This window comes from Anser cygnoides, chromosome 1 (assembly GCF_040182565.1).
Source record: "Anser cygnoides isolate HZ-2024a breed goose chromosome 1, Taihu_goose_T2T_genome, whole genome shotgun sequence".
In the NCBI taxonomy this organism is placed as follows: Eukaryota; Metazoa; Chordata; class Aves; order Anseriformes; family Anatidae; genus Anser; species Anser cygnoides.
In genome coordinates this window covers 76,237,232-76,250,987 of record NC_089873.1, presented here as the reverse complement: position 1 = coordinate 76,250,987, position 13,756 = coordinate 76,237,232, and the positions used below count along the sequence as shown (strand labels likewise).

The window sequence follows — 13,756 nt, the reverse complement described above, 5'->3', positions numbered from 1 at the left end:
TTGAGTTAACAAAAGATAATTTTGTCTTGATAAATTCCATTAAAGTATTAATAGTAAGGCTTCTGAGACATTTTTATGTGGCTCAGTGATTTGAAGCCTGTGGCTTTACAGACCTTTGATAGTCCACAGACTACAAAAAACAAGGATATTGACAGCAGACTTAAACTCTCCATATATTAATGTTCCACTTGAAAATTGTAAGGGTCCACAGATGAGAAAAGGTTAAAGGTCGTTATTACAACATAGTTGCTTATCATTCTTTTCTGTGTTAGTGTTACTGTTAAGTGTTTGGCATTGCAAATTATCTGTGGCTGTCACTTGAAGCTGATGAATTTTACTACATGGAAAACTATGGTTGTTGGAACCTGGGATGATGGTAATCAGTATAACCCTTTCGACTTAAATTTACCCTGCCAGTGGGGTATGTCTGGCTCATAATACTGTATTTTAAATGTCCTTATTGCAATGCTAAGGGTTACAGTATTAGATTAGTTTCTGGCATGGAATGATTTGAAAGCGGTACTGAAGAATGATACTTATCATAAGATAGCTTACAATATAAATTTGCTGTCTTTTTCAGACTAATGGACACATATCTGGGAGTGGAGATGTATATCAAGAAAGGCTGGCTCGTCTAGAAAATGATAAGGAATCTCTTGTTCTGCAAGTGAGTCATCACCTAAATTATTTTTTTCTGCCCTTGCACTTGTAACACTTTTTTGTATTATGCAATTAAACCTCCGAGGATTTATTTCCAGTTATATTGTCTTGAACAGTGGATGGAGGGCTTGCTGATACGTGAGAGTTAACCCAGATTTAGGTGTGAATTTAGATTGCAGTAAAAATCTAAATGCCTTACTTTCTTTGTATCTGATCTCTTTTTGAATCTTGTTAGCTGAGCAGATCTGCAAAGCCACCATCTTACATTCATATGTATCTGTAAAATCACCTTTTATTTTTAACTGTTTGCATGCTGTTTGTGTCAGGTGACATGTCTTGTCTTGCCTTGTTCTCATGCAAGGTGACAAGAGCTGCAGGACTGGCCGATGGGCAGGAGGAGGCGAGCAGCTCCTTGGAGGTTCTGCTCTCCTGCTGCCAGGCTGCACTGTGCTGGGACCATGGATCTCCTCCAAGCTCAACCCTGGGCACCCTGACCAGCTGGGTTACTCCTGCCATCAGAGTTGGGACTACATGGCACCCCTCTGACTGCACTGGCATGCTGCAGTCTCCTGACATGGACCTGGCCTGAGGGCTGCCCATGGTAGCATCAAGCTCTGCTCCAGTCAGCTTGTCTTGCTACCCAATGGTGCTGCAGATTTCCTCAAAAGAGTCTGTTTAAAACAAAACCTTTATTCAGAAGAGGCGTGAAAAGAAGAAGCCGTACATTATCGTACACTGTGTGCAATCACTTGAAAAGCAGAATAACTGGCTGTTTGGTTGTTAAGTCAGGAGTAACAGGCAAAGACATAATTGTCATAAAATGCAGCAGCCACCCTTTGTAGGACAAGTCAGGAGAGGAGATACAGAATTGCAAAGTGTCTGCCAGAAGATTGGCTGAAATTCCCTTAAGTGTGAGAGGAAAGCCCTCCCATCAGGTTTGCTGTGCACTGTGCTCACTGCAGAACTCTTCTGCACCATCTCCTCCCATGGTCCCATTTCATCTGTAGCCCAGCTGGTGCTGTTACTCACATACAGTTTTTCAGGTGACACATACTGTATGGGTGTGAGGTACTTATATGCATCCCTTTATCTCCTCTGTGCAGGTAAGTGTGCTTACGGATCAGGTGGAGGCCCAGGGAGAAAAGATTCGGGATCTGGAGTTCTGTCTGGAGGAACACAGGGAGAAGCTGAATGCCACGGAAGAGATGCTGCAGCAGGTATTTCACAGTCACTTTTCTGTCTTGCTGTCTTTGTTCCCTCTTAATAAACTGCATTTTGCTTCCATGAGAGCAGTGTTCAAGGTGTTGTATCCCTTGATGTCACTTAGGTAAGTGATAATTTTCTACTGTATTTGCTTTAAAGTCTTTGTACTTAGTAATGTCAGTGTTGCTTTACACTGTAGGAATCCAGTCCTGCTCTCCTTTGAGCATTTCCCCATTGAACTTCAAAGAGACTTGAATAAAAGCCTCTGGCAGGATGGGTGGATTCCCCTCAAAGCTCCTTGCTGCCCAGGGCAACTGTGATGACAGACAAGCTTTTTTCTCAGCCTGACAGCCAACCTGTGATAATGCCCCCATGATCTCAGCTGCATCCTAGCTGCCCGGGTCTGTCAGGCGGTTAATTGCTGTGTCCAGTGCTTCAGAGAGTACAAGGAGTATGATGGTTTGTTCCCTGAAAGAGGCCTTTAGCTGTAGAAATAAATTAATGATTTCTTCCTCTTCAGATGAATAATTCTGATTTGTTCCTCTTTATTTTGAATCAGGAACTTTTGAGCAGAACATCCCTTGAAACTCAGAAGCTGGATCTTATGGCAGAGATATCCAATCTGAAGTTAAAACTTACATCTGTAGAGAAGGATAGATTGGACTATGAGGATAGATTCAGAGACACAGAGGTGAGTAAAAACCAACAGAATAAATTGTGAAAGTCATGTGTGTGGTTTCACATTATCTGAAAATTTGGGAAACATCTGGGAATGTTCCTTTTCTTTTCTTTTCTTTTCTTTTTTTTTTTTTTTTTTTCTCCAGACAAGGAAGGAATTCATCTTCAAGTTTAAAACATTTTTCTCTTAAAATAAAAACAGTGTCCCCTTTGCTTTGGTAAATTCTAGTTTGACAAAGAAAGATTTTCAAAAACAGTTTTTGATTCTTTCCATCAGCCTTTAGGCAGGTGGCATTTAGGTTTCAGTAAGAGAGAATGAGGTGGCTCTGTGATGGCTTTTTGAAGTCTCACTTCAAACTTCAGCTCCACAGAAGGGGGCTGCAGGTAGGCAAACCCATTTTTTTTCCCAAAACTCCAAGAATTAGGTTGTGCTTCACTGCAAGGGTGACATACCCTGTGTCAGAAATATCTTGGAGTCTGCTTGGGAAGCAGAAGAAAATTTCCAGTTCTGAGTTCATAAATGATCTGAGACATCTGATGTTCATATTGTGGATGTTCCAAATGTCATTCATTTCTAGAAGGGAAGAATCCATAATGTCATCACAGGAGACAACACTTGACACTTCCACTTCAATCAGTGGACTTTCAACTCCCATTCAGATTCCTATATGTTAGGCAATGAAGTTCAATTCCTTCACCTCTATTGCAAGCAGAAGAGTAAAAGTTAGGCTTGCTTTTACATACTTACTGTCTAAAGTAATCCACAAACCCAAAGAAGTACACCAGATGAAAACCAGTGACTCAAATTATGTTTGGACTTGAAAGGTGGTGATTGTTTATGTAGTGATGGTGGTGTCCATTTCTGCAGTGTAGGACATCAGGCTGCTGCCAAGCCATGGCTCAAATTTGTTTTGAGCCATTACATCCCATTACCTTTTCCTCTAGTGTGATACTAGATCTTATGTGAAGGATGATCGCAGCACTGGCTTAAAAGTGGCTGATTTTGTGGTCCAGGCAAGTGACTTGCAATGTCACAGGTGCCTTGCAATGCCAGGCAGATTGGCAGAGTGAAAGGTGGAGTGAATCAGTGAAGGTGTCCTGATTCTGTAGAAGGTGTGGGGATCACAACATGCACTGCAAATTTGCAAGCTCTGTGCAAGAGGCTTACCTGCATGGTAGCTATGAACAACTTGCTGTTTGAAATACCTTGAAATAAGCTTTATGTCTTTGATAAAAATACGATAACCTAAATTATGTTTAAAAGGTAATTACTGTATTTGAGGGCCATATAGATTTATTTGCTGGAAGTTTATGCCAGGCCTAATGAACTATTACTAAAACATTCTTCTATACCTTTGAAAACCAGAACAGTATAGTTCAGTGTGACGGAAATTGTTGTTTCAGCACTTTATAGCTACAAAAGGCCTAGATATTGAAAGGGACAATATGTCTAATTTCCATTTAGTTCAGTGGAAAAATACTTGGCTGTAAGATCTCAGCTGTAATTAGATGTAAGAGTCTCAGCCACATGAGATTTCACGTAAAAGCTCTGATCGGTATTTTGGAGGTCGTATTTATTCAGAAGTACTCAATATTATACTCAGTCTTGATCTAATTATATTCCTAAAAAGTTATAGAGAATAATCAGTTTATTTCAGCAGAGTTGATTAAATATTTTAAATATTCTACCCTAAAACACGTTATGGAATTTCCATGCTGTTTTCAAAACAAAAAAATCATACCCAAACTGGGAAAGAAAAATTGCTAATGTTGCTTCTGTTTTTATTTGGAGAAAAGAACATGGAAAGGAAAAAAAATGTTAACATTGTTGACATCTGAAACCAACTTTTGTGCAGCTGCTGTCTCCTACAGAGTTACCATTCATACTAAACCTTCGTATTATCCAGTTTTTAATTATGTCTTATTGCAACTTCCCCTTCTAGCTTGGTTGGTTTCTCATATTCACCATTCTTTCTCTAAAATGATGCTTCACTAGATCTGTAAGCTTTTTTTCCTTTGTGCTCTAGGAGTTTCCTGTCTAGATGCTCGCAAATACAGAGCTTTTTCAAAGCTAATTGTATAATTAATAGAGGTTTATAATTGATCTGTTCTTTAAACCATTCCAGTCTTTCCACTTTCTCAGCAGACACCAGGATTATTTGCCTTAAGGAGCATGGGTGGCCTGAGCTGGGCTGGGTTTATGTAAGAAAATATCATACTAGGGAGTTTATTTAGGGAGGAGTCCATAACCAGACATGGTCTTTGAAGCAGCAGCCAGAGGTTAAACTGGCTCACTCGTGGGGAATTCTTCGTAACTTAAACACCACCAGGCTCCTTTGGGCAGATGAATTTCTCAGTGGAGCAAAACCATGAATGTAGTTTGCATTTCCAGTACCAATAAGGAAACCTCTGACCCTCAAAGCTTAAAGTTGTCATTGCTTTTTTGTGCCTCTCTGGCCCTACAATCAAGAGCACAAGTAATATAAGCAGGGAAGGAAAAGGTTTTAGGAAATAGGGGTTTGTATGTCCCAGCCTCATCAGCTCCATTAGTGGATCTGTGCAAGGAAGAGCTGTTGGGTGTTTGCATGGAGGGACCTGACTCTGTATCAGAAGAGGACCATTTAATTGCTCTTTACCATTTTCCGTGTTTTTAAGTAATGCAGTAGCAGGGGAGGCAGAGCTCTCAGGGTCTTTTCTTTTTCCTCTGCTTATTTATACAAGGTCTGACCCACCTCTTCTGTACTGATGAGAATCTCTCTGTGGAGCCTGGTCTGTGTTTAATGTGCTTCTCTGCCTCACAAAGCTGAGAAAGAATGGGATTTACAATTACTGTGTTGTAGATAACTTAAGACATGAGAGACTTCTCTTGTTGCAATTGCAGGAGAGTAATTGAAAATACTTTTAGTGCAAAGCATGCTGTTAGGTCTCCTCTTTATTTCTATCTAGCCCTTAAGCAAATTGTACTGTCTTTTTGATGACCAGTTACCAGCAGTAAAGGACCCATTACACATGAGGCCCTTAACAGGTTAAACAGAGAAATTTGGTTTCCATTCCAATATCTTACACTCTTGGTTGTGTAATAATACTGTTTCCTGTTATATTTTATGTGCATCTTGACACTTCCATCAATATGGGTTGCGCTAACTTTTTTCACAAAAGGAGAATAATTTTTTTCATTGATTTTTGCCTCATAGCAGCCTTTTGAATATTGATAACTGGTTTCCTTCTCCTCCGGTGTTTTAAAATACATGTAGTTCAAGTGATAAATATGTAGGCAACAACTTCAGCGGAAAGACAGGAGGAGGACTGGCTGCAGGAGACAAAAGCCCAAAACAAATCCATTGTCATAGCTTCAAAGCTAACTCTTGGACTTGCGGATGTAAATTTGTTAGAGGTCCTTAATACTTGGCATTGGTGAAGAAAAGTTCAATTAATAATGACATCCATGTGTAGTTATACTTCAGAGTGATGTGCTTTGTAAAGGTCACACACTGCAAAATCAGTGAGGAATTGCAGGTGTATCCAAATCAGAGCTGTACATTAGCAGCAGTAATAGTTATTACCATCATCAAAATGTTCGGTGTTTTCCATGTTCTGGTAATTGAGCTTGGATCTTGCTAAAGAAATACAGATGCTGCTCTGTCGCCATCAGATTCATCAAGCACATAAAACGATAACCAGGGGTTTGCAAGCTGAGAAAATGTGGAATGGAGCTGGAAGGCAGGTGTTATGAGGGACCCACGAATACTCTCCAAATGTCAGCCTCTGGCTTGTTCCGGTGCTCGCAGATGTTAGCTCAATGTACAGCACCACTTTACATGGATAGGATTTGCCTTTCTGTGTAGGACGACAAGCAAACCTAAGTACCACACCACCATCTTGGTAGTGTAAAAGCCATTAAGCTGCAGTTTTGAGTCCTCTTCTGTTTTCTAGGGTGCCCAAAGAGCTTATCTTCTCTTTCGGTGCGTTCCCTAGTGATAGGACATTATAGTAGCTACTCAGGAAAGGCCTTTTTTTTTTTTTTTTTAATGTAAAGCACGCAAATGTAACAGTTTTCTGGTGTATGTTCATAAACTAAAGGTCAGTGAGTTATATGTGAAGTAGAAGCTCGCTGGACGTCTTTAAGCTGTGTGAAAGCCGCAGCTTTCTGGTAATGTGCTCCCCTTCTGAACAGGGAGATAATTTTCCCCATAAACTGTGGTTCCTCGTCTCATATGGGGGGACACTGTCCTGGCCGTCGCACAGGCTTCTGACAGGTCTGGAGCTGGCTGCTTAACATCCCATTTCTTGATCTGGAGGATGGGGAAGTTTGGAGAATGTGTCCCAGCAAGGTGCAAGGCACTCTAACTCCGGGTTCATTTAACTAATACAGGAAGGGATCTGTGGTGCTGCTGGCACTTGGGTTGAACATCCAGACCTGGAAGGTCTCTCCAGGAGGATGCCCAGGAGGTTGAACTGTTCTCCTGAAGAGCTCAGGTGCAAGTCAGTGGTGTCTCTGAGTTTCTTCTAAACCAGGTTGAACTTGCAAAGTTCTATAGTGGCACCATTGATGCTTAAACAAATGTGCTTTGGTGCTTAGAGAAACAAGTGATGGTGCTTTTATTCAGTGTGTGGAAGGTCTTGTTTGAGTGACAGAAATGTGGATTCCCATTGTAATCTCTTCATATTTTTAAAAGGCAGTTGAGTAGCTGGATGGGCAGGAGTCCTTTCTTTATCCCAAGCTCAGGTAACACAACTTCAATTTATTTCTTTCGTTTTCCTCTGCTCAATTGTATTCAGTGCAGTAATGCAGAAACTGAGAAATAAGGTCCCTGAATATCCAGAAAGTTCTGAATTCCTTGACTTAACTATGAATTTGGGTGATGTGTTTGTGTGTATAGAGTTCCTTTTATTGCTGCTGAGTTTTTATGGTCCCACCAAGGCGTGCCTGGTCAACTATGACTCTGTTCACTGTTTTGTTTTTTTTTTTTGCTTTTGTTTCTGTTTTTCCCTCAGGATTTGATCCAGGAAATAAATGAATTGCGATTGAGAGTGGGAGAGATGGACAATGAAAGACTCCAGTATGAGAAGAAGCTTAAAACAACCAAAGTAAGTGAAACTGAGGGAAAGAAACAGCAATAGGCACAATTCACGGGTTTTAGAACTTTTCTCCCCACTCCTTGCCTGCACCCTGAAAAATCCTGAACACGCTCAGGGGTTCCATGATGCTCGCTTAACAACTAGAACAAAGCCCAGAAAGGGGTTATTTCTGAAATTTTATGTTGTGGTTTTCAGATCCAGGCATTGCTTTTTAAGAAGGATAACTCACCATGCAGCTGGTCATTAACAGTAAATCATAGAATATCCAAGTTGGAAGGGACCCACAAGGTTCATAGAGTCCAACTCCTGGGTCCCCAAGGGACCACCAAAAAAAAAAAAATCAGATTATATATTACTTGTTTAGACCCTTCTTTCATGCATGTGTCAAGAAACACCAGTTGCAGCACATAAGATGTGTCATGGGTGAGACCAAAGCTGAGCATTTATTTTCTCCTAAATGCGCTGAAAATCAGCTACTTCTTAAGAGAAAGTATTCCCCTAAGTAATTCTAGCAGTCTGTTTCTGTAAGTGTCTGACTTCTCTTTGCCATTTAGCTTGTCTCTTTTCTATCTTTAGTTTTCTCTCACTCCTCTATCTCTGTTACCAGTCTTTAATGGCCAAACTTTCTAGCATGAAAATCAAAGTGGGTCAGATGCAGTATGAAAAGCAGCGGATGGAGCAAAAATGCCAGATGCTAAAGGTGTAGTAGTTTCTGGGTAACATTTGGCCTGTTTTGAATTCTTCATGTTCCACCGTTTTACAGTTTGTCTTGCATTGTGTTGTTGTGCTTTGTTCTTCATTAATTCTTGTGTGTTGATATGCAGTGCTTCCTTTCTCATTAGATCAGAAAGCTCTTTATGTAGATAGACATTACAAATACCTTTTATATTGGATGGGAGGGGATTTTAGTGTATAAACTTTGCATAAGGTATTCATAATTGCATTAGGCTTGAGTTCATTTTTGTTCCAAGGGAAGACTGCCTCTTTTGTAGTTTACATCCATTACTCAAATGGAATTTTTCTCACCTTTTTAGAGAATGTTTATTCATGAAAACTAGCTAGAGAGCAGTGATTCTTTCACACTGTCCCCTCTCCCAAGTGTAAGTTTACGTGTCATGTTTCTAATTCAGGGGAGAACATGCACAACATCAAAACCCACATCCAACTCTAGTTGTCCATGGGTTTAACAGCTTCTCATGTGACCAAGAAAGGGTCTTGTTTTGGAGAAGCATGGCTCTTACACTGTCAGAATTCCATCAAAATCAGTACCAACTTGGAGCACTGGAGGATTGTATTATCAGGTCCCTGTTCTGGAAGAGGCTTTGATTTCTTCACAATTTCAAGATAGAAATGATGCTTCAGAGCAAAAACAGAACAGAATTTCAGGAAATGTCTGGGCCATAGTATGGGGGCACAGGTATCATTTCTGTGCATATTTGCCATAGATCCTTTGAGGGAAGCTCAGGAAAACATTTAAGCCATAGTATTCTAGTTTGGTTTATTTCCTTAAGTATTTAACACTTCAGTTAGAAGCTATAAATGCCAAAATTAGGGGTCTTGCCTTGTTTTGTTTACAAACTGAACAAATTAAATTTTTAGTGTTGGGTACATTTGTACTGAGGGTCCTGTCTTGATGATGATGTTGCACAAGATATTCTTGGACATCAAAGAAATATCTTATTAAACTGCATAGGATTTGACTCAAATTTTAAAACTTAAATGCATGGATCTGTGCCAATCAGTTGCTGGTGCAGATGGCTAGATCTAAGTTATAATTTGACAGCATTTATCAAATACACCCCAACTCCCCCAAACACCATCTGTCTTGTTCCCATGAATCTCAACTCTAAGTTTCCTTTCCTAATACTTGATCAGCAAACCTGAAGTATGGTAGAGGTACCATGTTTTTGTCTGAACTGCTTTTCAGTATCTCTTTATGTGTTTAATGGTGTTGTGATCAATTTTTCGTTCATAGAAGCAGTGATTATTTCTGAAACTGTCCTCAGCCTGTTGTAAGCACAGTTCTGTAACTATCCTGCTTTGAACATGCAAAATGCTCTATAAATATAAAAATAAATGTTTGCATATTTTAGCATTCAGACTTATCACCTGCAATTTTTCTATCAGTGCAAGGCTAAATAAAAAAGAAAACTGCTTTTTGCTTTACTTTCTTTTTTAATTTAGATGTAAAATCTCTTTTCAAATTATACATAAGACTGATGCTTTTGTCTGTAAGTCTCCTGGTTTTGCCCCCTTCAGGACTCAATAATCTGTTGCAATGCTCAGTGGCAGAGTTTGATGGGTCTCCCTTTACCCAGTGTAAATGTCAGGGGGCGCTTGGTCACTTTCACCGGCTGAGGACCTGTCCGCTGTGCTTCATAGAAGTGAATTTTGAAAGCACCTCAGATGTGTATGGAAACTGTCACTGGGTGATTCTGTGTCTGTTACAGGATGAACTAGCAGCTTTGAAAGAGAAACTGGAGCAGAAGGAAGCTGAGGTAAAAAGATTACAAGAAAAATTGGTTTGCAAGCTGAAAGGAGAAGGAATTGAAATACTGGACAGAGGTAAGACCAAGGGAGGCTTTCTTAGGACTGTGTAGAGGCACCTGTCTTCCTCAGTCACTTTATCTGAGGTAGTACTTCTGTGAGTGGTTGAACCGAAATAACAGATAAAAACAATTTTCATGCTCTTTCTGCCTTTGGGTTTACTGCTTTTACCATATTTAGTGGCTATTCACAATGCAACTGCTGAACCTACCATCAGAATAGGTTCTGGATCAACATAAACTACTTTTGGTAATCCATAGTTCTTCATATGGCTTGTATGGTGTCTGAAAAGATTCAGTTTATATTGGCAAAGAAATCCCTAAACTAATTTCAGCTAGGTCCCCAAAAACGTTATACTGAGAAGTTCCCTTCTCAATGTATCCCTCAAAGTGTAGGTATCTGTGCTGGGCTTTGCTTATATACCTCTTACTATTAAGGAGGGGAAAAAGCCATAATGCAAACCAAAGTATGATGTGCAAATCTTCAGTGTGTCCCCAGCCCTAAATAGGTGAAATTGAGGATTTGTTTTGGTTTTATGCACTGGTTAATTCTAAATCCTAATTAAACTTGAATTCACACAGAAATGTTATGTGTCAGATACTTTTAGTTGCTTTCAAAGAAAAAATAAAATTAATATTTATTTGGGAGAAATTTAGATTTGGGAACTTCATTTAAAAATAGAAAATTTACTTTAAAGCCTCAAAAAATTTTCCACGGGCTTGCTGAAATTTCACTTCTGAATGTATCTCCTTGGTAGTTATCACAGATTTTAAAATTGTGCTTTTAAAGTATGCTTTTTAGAAGGCCACAAGAGGTTAATTAGTGTCTTCCCCTAACCTGAGGCAGAAACAGCTGTGTGTAGATGTCAAATTTTATTTAATAAAATTATCTGATTGTAAAACTACTGGATAAAAGCACTGAAAGTGACCACATCAAAATGTGATTTCTTTCAAAACATTTAAATGTGGAAAAAGGTCTGGCTTTATTGCATTTATTACTACCTAAATGGCGCTTTTCTTCCTTGGGGGCTGCTTTATACATTGAACTGCTATTACCCCTCAGTTCTCACCTTTAGTTTAGTTCTCAGTATAGCTCAGCAGGGGATCTTCTTCCCCAGTAAACTATGTTTTTTCTGCCTCAGAACAATACTATATAATAATGCAGATAACACCGGTTATCAGCCCCATTACATGAATTGTGCTTTTTGAACACACATTTATACATTATCACCTAGCTGGCTTTTGGATAGTGCTAGCTTAAGAGTAAGCTACTGGCATAAGCCTTTTCTGAGACCTTATAAGTGAAAACCTATAGTAAAATAAACAAATAAATCCTTGAGATAGGTAAATATGGATGAGAGCAGTGAGACTGTTTGAGTCATTAGGAACATCAGCAATGGGGGAGTGCAGGATGAAATTTTGAACTGCTTGCTTCTGCAATAGTATGTGATGAATAGTTTGCTCATTTAAGTAGCAATATTTTGTTAAAAATTATTTAATGTCATAACCTTCATGCTAATTTCAAATCCAATGGACTTTCCTGCACAGATGAAAATTGTAAAAAGAAGCTGAAAGATAAAAGTAAGGTTTCTAGTGTCTTTCCACAAGCATTTGTATTTCAGAAATGCTTTCCGGAAGAGCTTTCTGCATGTATATATAAAACTGGTTTAACGCACACTGTTAGGTTGCATCATCTATAACCCTTAGTTGCACTTAAGGTAAATTTTGAGAATAAAGATGGATATATCAAACTTGAAATACGTTTTCTGAAAAAAAAGCTAATAGACAAAGATTTAGTCTCATTGAGACACAAAATTTCACTTGAAAGCAGAGTGCATAGATTTTTCTCCATAAAATGTACCCGCAAATAAAACAGTTGCCTGTCAGTGAAATGAAGTTACAATCCAGTAGGCCAGATTTTCTATTAGCATAACTCAGTGAAAATTTCTGGAGCTGTATCAGTTACAGTTTTACCCAATATGTCTAAATGTCTCTTATCTAGAAAGCCAGCCAGGCAGCTTGTTCTGTTCTTGCTTTAAGGAGGAAAACGATCTTCCCACTGCGTTTTTTTTTCCAAAAGGGTTTTAGGAAGTTAAAATAAATGTTTTCTTGCATGTGAATTTGGCTACCTCCCTATGATTGTAAAGAAATTTAAAGTTTACTTCATTTATGCAAAGTAGATTTTTAGCAACATTTGAGATTATTTCCATTCTTCTTACATTTATGTAGTCCAGAACACCTCCAAAATCAAACCTCATAGACTGTTAGAACATGTTTACGTGTATTTCTATTACTTTGTAAATAAGGATTATAGATGAAGTGCAGAACTATGATCTCTGTATTAGGGACCTTTTCCAAGTCTGAAATACAGTATGTATTCTAGCATGACTGCTTGTCACAGCAAATACTTGCATCATTCCATTGTGCTGGCCTCGTTTCTACATCCATACTGAATTATAACTAAACACCACTGCACAATGCTTTCTTCATCATGTCCATTAATCCTATTGCTTTGTATAGCGGGTTTTTGAAATGCAATTTGGGGTTTTTGTTGACTGTAGTAATGAGGATGTGTTTTTATTGCACTCCAGTAGTAATATTTTGTATTTTGGACCTTTTGTTTTTGCAATTATTTGATTATATAAGGGACAGAGATAGTGATATTCAAGCAGTAGTTTTACTCATGACTCAGTTTTCCTGAAGTTGAGGGGGTGGATAATTTTGTGAATTTGGTCATTTCCTTGATTTAAAAAAAAGTTAGAAAAAAGGTTTTGTAGAAAATGGGTCTGTATATTTCCATCTAACATAGAATTTAAGTGGCTTGTGTTTTGTCTTTTAATTTGTAAATTTACCTTCAGATACTACTGAGTCAATTGTAGGGTATTTTTGTTTTCCTTATTTCATTACACTGTCTTACTTAACTTGACTTAGGTAACTGTATTGTGTTTTTAGACATAGAGGTACAGAAAATGAAGAAGGCGGTAGAATCTCTTATGGCAGCAAATGAAGAGAAGGTAGCAAAGTCATTTTTTTTCTATAATCATTCATCAGAGTGAGTTAAATCTCTTAAGAAAATCTGCATACATGTCACAATTCAATACAAAATCAAATTTGTAAGAATCAAGTATTCACTATAGTCAGAAGCACTGCTGTGCCTTTTAAGTGGATAAAGCTGGGCATTTATGAGCTCTGTCCCATGTCCTTACGAATCAGTGTCATTAAATTCAATGGGACTGCATTCTATACCATGTTTTGAAATGTGAAGAGCTCCAACAGAAGTCCCAGGAGATAACACAGGCCACATTTCCAAAGGACATTCTGTAAAGTATGGATTGTTTTCTTGTATGGTTTTGCATGTTTACATGCATGTGCATTTTATAGGATGTTTTCTTTTGATCACCTGAGCCCTAAATCTTTTGATTACTGCTTCCTTTGTAAATGACACATGCATTATACTTGACCTTTGACTTAAAGAGGGAGCTGAAATCCAGTTTCAAGGCTGGGACAATTCTGTTGATTAACCAGATAATAGCTTTAGCCAAATACAAGTATTTAATATTTCAAAGCCTCACAGAGTTCTGGGTCCTGTC

At 38.6% G+C, this 13,756-nt stretch overlaps 1 protein-coding gene across 23 annotated transcripts in view; it reads left to right on the top strand.

The window, feature by feature from the left end:
- PPFIBP1 (PPFIA binding protein 1) overlaps positions 1-13,756 on the top strand; it is a 110,986-nt gene that overhangs the window by 70,091 nt on the left and 27,139 nt on the right. For 14 of the 23 annotated variants that reach the window (XM_048050159.2, XM_048050153.2, XM_066990323.1 and 11 more), the window contains 8 exons: positions 581-667; positions 1,764-1,877; positions 2,423-2,554; positions 7,537-7,629; positions 8,228-8,320; positions 10,071-10,185; positions 11,715-11,747; positions 13,119-13,180. In XM_048050159.2, the coding sequence (XP_047906116.1) occupies positions 581-667; positions 1,764-1,877; positions 2,423-2,554; positions 7,537-7,629; positions 8,228-8,320; positions 10,071-10,185; positions 11,715-11,747; positions 13,119-13,180 (729 nt within the window). The remainder of the gene's footprint in view (positions 1-580; positions 668-1,763; positions 1,878-2,422; positions 2,555-7,536; positions 7,630-8,227; positions 8,321-10,070; positions 10,186-11,714; positions 11,748-13,118; positions 13,181-13,756) is intronic. The other 9 variants (XM_066990326.1, XM_048050168.2, XM_048050167.2 and 6 more) reach the window with 3 other exon arrangements.